General features: G+C 49.0%; 1 protein-coding gene across 1 annotated transcript in view; it reads left to right on the forward strand.

Moving 5' to 3' along the window:
- The window catches only part of CFAP61 (cilia and flagella associated protein 61), a 270,087-nt gene that overhangs the window by 252,507 nt on the left and 7,907 nt on the right, over positions 1 to 9,673 (forward strand). Inside the window, exon 25 of the mRNA XM_007454529.1 lies at positions 9,495 to 9,585. Within this exon, the coding sequence (XP_007454591.1) occupies positions 9,495 to 9,585 (91 nt within the window). The remainder of the gene's footprint in view (positions 1 to 9,494; positions 9,586 to 9,673) is intronic.

A 9,673-nucleotide genomic window follows, 5' to 3' on the forward strand; every position in this document is an offset into this window, starting at 1 on the left:
AAACAAGAACTGGGAATATGTTAGTTGAATTTTAGTACATGATTTTTGGAAACTACAAACCTGAAAGCATAAAAGTGACAAAGAAAGTGAAGGAACAGTTTGTAGTTTGTCATCGTCTCTATAAAAGCTTTATCAGTTAAAAAAAACATATTAATTAGAAAAACTGTTGTTATGAAAGGTAATTATTTTAAATATGTACTAATCACAATCATTGTGAACATATGTCAAACATGCTATATATATTCTGTACTAGCGAATGATATTTCTACTAAGCAGTCCTTTAGAATTTAAAGAGCAATTAATTCGTCTAACCAGAGGACTGGTGAGGTAGCAAAATATCTTGCTTTCTGGGGTTTGCTGGCTCCTGTGGCCTCGGTCTCACAAAAGGTAATTCCACTGATTCCTTTGTTCCATCCCCCCCAAGATTTCTGGGGGGTTATGTGTGCATATATACACTTTTTTTTTTTTTCCTTTTCCTACAGAAAATAGATAGGAAATGGCCATGGCTGTGAGCATGGCTGAGTGGCTGAGTGGCCTAATGCTAGCCTGTGCTCTCTGCAGCCTAATTAAAGGAAAATGGTTGTGCTTTCTATGAAGAGAGGCACAGAATAGGAGGAGGGGGCACAGGAAGGGAAGCTGAGCTCTAAGAGCTTGCCTTTCTCCACGGAATTAAATGCTAACCTTGCCTCCTCCTTCGAGTCCTGAATGTATCAAACAAATCAATGTAAATAGCTGGACAACTTCCAGGGCACTAGATTTCTCGTCAAAATTCAATTAATGCAGCCCCTAAGAAACCAGCGACATGCAAGGAAATACCGCAGATGGGCTGAAAGGGCAGGTACGTGGAGCTGGATGTCAACTGGTCCCCGGGCTCTGGGCCTAGAGGGCGGCCGGCCAGCTCCCCACTGCAGCCAAAGGTCTGGGCAGGTGATGTCACAACTTCAATGAGAATGGAAAGGTCAACTTAAATAGAAACAAAATTCTTAGCTATATAAAAATCATGCTATTTCTATGAGAAGACTGTTTTGCCCTGGCAAGTCAGGCAAAAAAGCAGTTCAGAAGGTAACCTTGTCCAGCTGGGCGTTGGGGCGGGGTGGCCTGTGTCCTCACCCCACTAGTTTCCTCTCTGCTTCTGCATACATCCTACCAAGGGCTGGGGTAACCATTGTGACTGATTGGCTCACTCTTCATAATAAACAGGCAAAGAGAGGGAACTCCACGAAAAACACCTTTTATTTAACTTCCATCAGCTCAGACCAAAATAAGCAATCGAGGCCACAGTTTATTTATTCCCACGTAACTCTCGAGTGCACGACAGAACTTCACGAAGGCTTGCTGTGAAGTCCCTCTTACCTTGATCTCAGCTAAAACGAACTGCTACTCTAAAACTGCAGCTACATGAGTTTATGCAGACACCCTGGAGTGGAGCAAAAGCAGTCCCCAAGAAGAACTGCAGAATTATGCCAAAGAAAGACTTTCAATTACACGGCAAACAAAAAGTGTTTATTTTAATAATTTATTTGGTCTCTAACTCACACCAGAAAGGGTCTGAGGCAGCTTACACAAAATATATGCAATAGGATAATTAGGAACAACAACAGCAGTAATAATAAGAAGAAGAAGAAAAAGAACACAGTACACAGGCCCTCCGCCCTGCGCCAGGCACACAGCCAGACCCCTTTCCTGCAGTGTCTCCGAGAATTCTGATAGTCATTCTTTGCGGTAAGGACTGTCATTATCCCCATTTTACAGCTATGAAGACTGAGGCTGGGAGGTTAAAGCAACCCAGCTCAAGATTACATAAGCTAACAAGTGGCAGAGCTGGGATAAAAAGAAAGGCCACCAGTAAAAGGGCAGCCACGGGCAGGCCAGCAATGCGAAGCTGAGCCCAGGTGGAGGGGCTGCGCCCTCCACAGCACAGGTGCTCCTGCAGTGAACTCGAACACTTAGCTTTGGGTTCCTTCCAGGACAAAGCAAGGAGGGAAATGTGTATCGGTGGCTAGATTTGCAGGGTGCCTGAGAGAAACGTATTCCATTTCCTAAGATGAAGCACAGCTTTTCCTGGGCCAAGTGTCCAGGATTCAGAAAAACAAATGGTCAGCAGACAGATCTTTCAGAGAATCGTGTAGGAATAGCATTTCTGGAAACCAAGACTCTGGAGGCAGTCAGGAAGGACTCCAACCTCACCACGATCTGGGCACTGACACAGACTCAGGACAAATGTGCCCTGGGATTCTGTGTTCTTACAGACTCGTGCTTGAGAGATAGCACGGCCTCCTGGCACCTCGGCTCGGGGCTGAGGGTGCATCCACTCACAGGCAAATAAATCACACTGGTTCCAGTGCATCCAGCAGACAGCAGCCTTCACACTCCAAGCCGCTCAGGACTGTCTCTCCTGGCACCTCTGCAGCCAGGCGGGGGCTCCCAGGGTGCCCAGCCGTAGGCAGTGTCAGCTTCTGGTTCCTGGCACACCAGGGTAACCGGCCAAACACCAGCTCTGCAGAGCCACGAGCTGACCAGCAATAAGAGAGAGGTTGCTTACAAGCCAGTCAGAAGATGGTGACTTCTGCCAAAGATCAGAATTTTGCTTTTAGCGCCAGGGCATCGAGAGGCATTTTTCCTTAGAGCAGTAAACATCCTTTATCTGGTGATGCCTGTTGTAGATTGCGACAACAACACTGTAGCCGAATTATATTCAGAGGAGACTTGGTTTTCTGTTATCTAGATCTTGTGCAGGTGACAATTACAACTGATCTCAAATAACTAGTTGGTTTTGCTTTGAAAATCATTCATCTTACCTTTCTAGATCTGCCTCGAAGCAATAAATGAACTAGACAGCGATTCTGGCAAACTTGAGCTGGACAGGAAATAGTCACATCAAACTTCCATTTTGGTCTTTGGGGTTTTTTTGTCACAGTGTGTCACGGGGCTGTGTCTGCTTGTGTAATATGTGGCATCCTTGAGTAAATCCACCACCCCAGAAACGTGTAATTTAATTTCCAAGCAAACCTAGGGCTAACTGGAAATGCTTATTTGTTCCTATTCTTATTTTTGAAAACTGTTTTGAAATGCATGAATCCACTTTCTTTTGTGGGCAGAATAAAATGACCAGAATGCAACCTCACAGTGGGAACACGAATTGTTCTCTCCTCTCCTCTGCATTTAAGCCAACTCAGGCCAGATGGGGATGTGGACGACACCAGGGCTTTCCCATGGACTTGGAGGTGACTGTCACATATAGAAAGTAGTGTGTGTGTGTGTGTGTGTGTGTGTGTGTGTGTGTGTGTGTGTTTCCACAAGGTTTACTTTGGGGACAGGTTTAAATCTAGTTAAAGATATGTTCTCATTCTGGGAACTTCAACTAAACACACTCTCCCAATTTATGTAGATTTAACTGTAAGAAAAGATTGTTAAGTAGTTGTGGAGTCTATTGGGTATCATGGCAGACAATGTCTGTTCTCTCTTTGCTCTTCAGAATCCTGAGTTATAGGATGTTATTTTGTACCTAAAATAAATGACAATGATCCCCAGCCTCCCCTGCAGCCAAGGAAGCCATTTGACCAAACTTAGCCAGTAAGATATAAATAGAAGTACTGAGTGAGGTTTCTAGGAATTGTTCCTAAAATAAAGAATAAGGACCCTCATTTTCCCTTTTTCCATCCAAGAACATATCTATGATGACTGGAGCTCAGCAGCCATTTTGCTCTGTGAGGCCAAGGGCCCTATGGTTAGTGCTGTGATCTGATGTCTATGGAACCACCATGCCAATCCTGGACACACCACCTAGACTTTCTTTATATGAACAAAGTACCACTATGCCTTTTTAAAGCCAGGGTTATTTTGAATTTTTTGGCAAACACTCGCCCGAGACGGGTGGACATAGAAATGCAGCGACAGAAAGGACGCAGATGTGAGGGCAGCCACCCAACCTGGCCCTCCGCCCCGACCCCGGCCCTCCACTCTACCACATCCACCCTTGTGTGTGCACTTTGGGGGTGGAGACCACAGTGCCCAGCAAAGCATCTGCCACCAATGGCTGTGATGGGGTAACAGCAAAAAATCGCCCCCTAGGTTGTCCCCCCTCGTTGCCACTTTGCAGCCACTGAAGTCAGCTCTGGCCGACGCCTCAGACAGAGAGGAGGGGAGAGCACGGCGGAGAAGGAGCAAGCATTCGCTGAGGGGTGGGCAGAGGCAGCAGAGGACAGAGGGCCAGACCAAATGGGTGTCGGAGGGAAAGACAGAGGGCTTTGAAAGGCCTCACGGGACCTGTTAGGAAGGATGAACGAATGGACAGAGGATGGAAGAAGAAAGGAAGACAGGACAGCATATGTGTTTGGGGCACACATACTGGCCTGGGGAAGGGGACGGGGGCAGGTGGCTTCAGAGAACATGTTTACACACCTGCTTCTGTTACCAACCCTTCGAGTCAAGTCCCAACAAGGGTCCTCTGGCCCCGTGTTACTTGCGCCAATTGAACAAGATGGAGATGGGCTCAGAGCAGAGGAAAGCTTTCTTCTCTGATCACAGAAGGGAGAGGTGCAAGCTCATGCCCTAGAGCACAGGCTCTCTGGGACAGGCCTTGGACGGGACAGGGATGGGGATGGGACTGCTTTATAGGGATCCCATCGGCAGGAGGGACGGGGTTCTGGGGGGTGACAGGGTAGCTGTGCTGCTCCGGCCCCGGGCCCAGAGCTGGGCACAGCCTCTCTGAACACGCCCAGCTCAGCTAGGGTGTCGGTTCTACAGCTGGGAACTCTAATCCGACACGTTAGGTGCGAGGCATCTGCACACAGTCCCCCTCCAGGCAAGTGGAACTAGACTGAGCACAAAAGAAGAGTTAGACCTTATCACCCAGATTCCATCTCATTTTTCCTTCCTGGGTACCCCAGTGGGCTTTGCTGGTGACACCTCCATGTCACCCAAACCGCTTAACCAGGACTGGTGGGCACACCACATGCCCACCGTGGCCCCATAGGTGAGGGATGCTGGCAGGGCTGGTGGATGGACCACAAGGGACTGCAGGGGCATCTGTCCACTGAGCTGGTTGCTGCCGTAGAACAACGAGGACCCAGCGTGGCCAAATCTGACCTTTTAGAGAAAGGCTGAAAATCCAATTTCCAAATGCTGTTCAGGCCAAAGCAAAGACGTCTCTAGGTCACACCTGGCCCCCAGGGTGTCTGCAACCTGGATGATGGACCCTGTCGTCTGTCACTTCCTTTCTTCTGCATGTGGAGTGTCCACAGGAGGGCCGAGGCCCCCCAGCCACGCTGCAGCCCAAAGGCTGAGGCTTCCTGCTGGGTGTCACCTACTCCCAGGCCTGGCAGGAGGAGAATGTCTGTCCTCCACCATGAGTCTGTGGTGCTGTCAGTACAAGAAAGGGCCTGGACCTCGAGAACATCATGCTCCCGGGAAGGCCTGTGGGCCCCCAGCTGCAGTGGCCCCCAACCCCCAGGAGAAAAGGCAACTCTTGGGCGAGTTTCCAGCTTGAATAAACCTCTGTGCAGGTGTGAGGGGCAGCTGGGGGACCCTCTGATCAGGTCCAAAAGCAAAATCTGACTATTATCACACTAAGATAAAATGAGAATGCTTTTCATTAAAAAAAAATAAAGATCTTGGAGGGCAAGGTGTGTTTCTTCTCTGCCACTCTCTGCCTTTTCCAACTGTTGTGTAGTTTAGCACTTCCAGTTGCTATTCTGAAACTCTCTCTCCTTCCCTACCTGCTGCTGAAGGGCCCTGGCCTTGGGCTTGAGATCCAGGACCTGAAAGAACAGCATTTATCCTCCTATCTTTCCCCTTAGACGCGTCCTGCTTGTCCCGTGGCTGGCGAGTGAAGCCTCACCGGCGTGTCTTGTCCATTTGCTTTCCTCAGCATCCGGCGTGGCCAGTGGCGGAGCTGGTTACCAGATCCCTACCCCGTTTGTGTGATGGTGTCGATCAACTAGGCCGAATGACCAGATGGGGATGAGCTCTGGAGAAGTCTGATCAATTCCTTAATGATTGCACCACATCGACCAGAATGGTTAATTCAGTTCCACAAGCTGACATTTCTTGGGCCTTCTGAGAGAAGTGTATCATTTGCAAAAGTCACGGAGAATCTAAGTCCCCCCAAATAAACCAGGCCAGCCGTGGCAAAATGAACAGAGACAGTCACGTCTTCTGTTTGGGTCTGGGAGCGTTTGTGTAAGCTTTTTCTCATGGCTGTTTAGAAATGAATTTCATGATGCGAACACCCAAGTCTACACAGACACTTAGAAACCACACGTGGCCGTGCTCTTACCAGACAGTGTCTGCTGAAGATTGCGCGGCCAGCAACGATGGAGGCCTTCCATTTTGAATGTAAACTGGGAAAGAAGTTATTGTTTTCTATTTTTTAAATTCACAGTGTTCACGGAAATATACATTTCCCCAAAGCTCAGCACTAATGCCAGCTATCCATAGCACCCGGGGCTGTTAATGCAGACCTGCCCCCCACCCCACCAGCCTTGGCAAGGATTCCAGAAGCCCCTCTCCTTTCTATGGAGAAGGCAAGAAACTAAAGCACAGGAGCCGTTCAATTTGGGGGAAAAACTAGACCTAAAGCTTTTCCTAAAGTAAAACTTCTTTCTAACATTACATCAAAAGGAGATGATCTTCACTTGACTAAATGTTCTCATCCATTGCAAAATGAGTTCTGTTAAATTCAAAGCTCTTCCAATTTTAAGAATGAAGGCTGCCACGTTTCCAGGATGATTTCAAGGAGGCCCACAGGGGTCCATGCCACTCTAAACCCCCTCTTGCCCACCGTAAACGGGGTCACCGCACCAGCGCAGAAGCTCCCCACGGAGCGGGGGAGAATCAGGCCCAGGTATCCTCACCGGCTCCTCCAGTCTCCTGAGAACCAGCCTGTGCTGGACGCCGTGGGGACCCGTTGCCCACCATGCGTTAGAGGTCAAGACACTCCCTGCGTCAGCTTTCCCGCACGGTCAGAAGTGTCCCACGCACTGAAGTGGGTGGAAGCCTTCAGGCCACGAGTTAGCTCCACAGAAGAGGTTTGCACTGGACGTGGGCATGGATGGCACCGGGGAGGTGCAGACGTGGACACGGGCCCTCTGGGCTGCCCATCAGGCAGGAGGGCCAGGGTGGAAGGTGTCTGGAGGGGCCGGAGGAGGTGAGAGCCTCAGACCCTCCACAGGGATGCTGCCGTGGAAACACACACGGGAGGATTGGGCATCTGAGCAACGTAGGAAAGATGGCGACAAACATAAAAGCGCCCACTGGTCTCTAACTCAGGCATTATAGTGGTTTCAAGATTTGCAAGTCCACAATTCCCTGAAGCTTTTCGAGAAGCTGCTGAGACCTAAGAGGCAGGGACCATCCTGGCACAGCTGCGCTTGAGTGTCTGGGCTTAGGCATTACTGATGCTTTGGTCCAAGAAGCTACCGTCTGAGGAGATGTGTCAAAACATCACCCCGCTGAGTTGATGCCTTCCAAGGTGGCCGGCTCCGCATCAGTGCCTTTGCTCCAGGAATTAGATGGGTGTTGGATGTCAGCCTGGGTCTGTGGGGGCCCAGAACCCCCATCAACTCCATTCATTCAGGATTCAGCAGCCTTGAGTCACTCAGACCTCTGACAGGTTTCCACGAGTGCCCCCCCGAACCCCCTCTGCCCTCCCTCCAGGCCTCAGGGCTCAGGCAGACCACCCTTCAAGCCTGGGCTCACCCACGGCCCTCCCCCTGTTCCCGTGAGGCTCGCTCTTTGGTACTACTGCCCATCTTGGGGCACTTTGCAGTGTTTTATCACCTATTTATTTAGCAGAACTTTATTCTATATTAATGAAAGACCAGTCAGGGCCAGGCAGTATGGAGTGTATACCATGCTGTGTGCCGTTCACACGTTCATTATTCCTTCCTTGGTTCAGTGAACATCTATAGGACGCCTGTTGCACACAGGTGCTGAGCTAGACAGCCGTGGAGATATTACACAGCACGTGTGAGTGCACTTCTGCCTCCAGGATCATCCTTCCTGCCCATCACCTTCCTAAGCTCAACCCCTACCACCACACCCCACCCCCCACCCCTGCCCTGCTTATCTCTACTCCGCCTCCTTGAGGGCCAGGCACATTCCTGCCTCCGGGCCTTTGCACCTGCTGTTCCTGGAAGGCTCTTTCGCCAGAGCCCCACGTGGCTCACTCTCTCCCGTCGCTGTCCCTCGGGCTTTACTCACTAAGTCACTGTCTTAGGGGAGAGCCTTGCTCTGTGTTTCCCGTCCTCGCTTGATTTATGTTTCCTCCTAAGCAGTTCTTATTCGCATACTGAACATGGACCTGTTTATCGCTTGGATATAAGCTCCACGGTGGCAGGGATGTTTGTCTGTGTTGGTCCCTGCTATTTCCCCAGTACCCAGAACAGTGCTGGTCACAGAATGGGTGTGGAGCCCACATTCGTGGAATTAATAGTTGGATGAAAATATGACCTGAACAACAAAGTAGGTAGTTAAGGATGAAATTAGGTCATATTCTGGTCAGGCGAACAGGTGATAGGTACTGAGCGGTGTGGCTGAGTGCCAGGTTGATTGTACGCATGCTTGTCACTGCCCCGGTCCTTTAATGCCTCGGTGTCCCTGGGGCTCGTTACCTCCTTCCCAAGAATTAACTTGTCTTGGAAAACAGAAGGTGCTCATCTGCACGTGGGCACCGGTTTTTCTTCCCCTGGACACACACTTGACATCCACTAACAGTCCCAGGAACAACAAACTCATATCCAGAGGAGCTCACATCACCCACGTGTCTCAAACCATGAAGGAGCGAAGTTTCCTGTTCCGAGACACTGAGCATTAAGACAAAATAAGAGTTAAAATACCGGTAAATGTGCCTGGTTCTTCCAAGAATGCATCAAATATTCAGCAATCCCCTGTAAATAAAGGATGGCCATACTGTCTTCCACATAAGGAAGCATGTGTTCAAACAGTTTTCAGGGCAAAGTTAGCAAACAGGGCCACCAACAGAACTGCTCTCTGAAGAAAGATTCAATTAGGCGTCCGTGCAGTTGCACGAAGCCCGTGTTGCAACACCGAGGTGGCCTGTTTTTCTGGTCATTATTAATCCAGAAACCTTAATGATGAACAACATTTGTGTTATTGTCTCCCCAAATTTAATTTGTTTATGCAGCAGTTCAGTTAATCCTGCAATCTGTTTTTCTCAAACGAGGGCAGATAATGGAGACACCGTTCTTTACAAGTCTTCAGGCTTTTAAATTCTGATAAAATCAGGGTTCTTCACTGGGTCTTGCCCCAGCTCTGAATTAAACCACTTTAAATGTAATTATGGAAGCTGGCCTTACATCAGGGACATCCATTTACAAAATTGATTGGCCATGCTGTTCCGCGAGCCATTTCATGAGCAAACGATTGCAAAAGGGCCAGAACCGTAATTTATAAAGGCAAAAAAGCAGGTAAATACTTTATTAGTGGTAATGAGAAAGTTTCCAACTAACTGAACCTTTTTTTTCCCTCACCAGCTATTTCACGGAGCCGTGGTGCATGGCCCTCTTTCACGATCGTTTTATTGATCTCCGGAAAGAGTTACGCCGGATCTTATCCTCCAAGGAGGTAAGAGTGATTAACGGATATGTAGGTTATTCCTTGCAAATTAGAAGCAGTTACAGTTGTTGATCATTTAGACTTTTCCCTACCTTCC

The sequence above is a fragment of the Lipotes vexillifer genome, unplaced genomic scaffold, assembly GCF_000442215.2.
Source record: "Lipotes vexillifer unplaced genomic scaffold, Lipotes_vexillifer_v1.1 scaffold365, whole genome shotgun sequence".
Taxonomy (NCBI): Eukaryota; Metazoa; Chordata; class Mammalia; order Artiodactyla; family Lipotidae; genus Lipotes; species Lipotes vexillifer.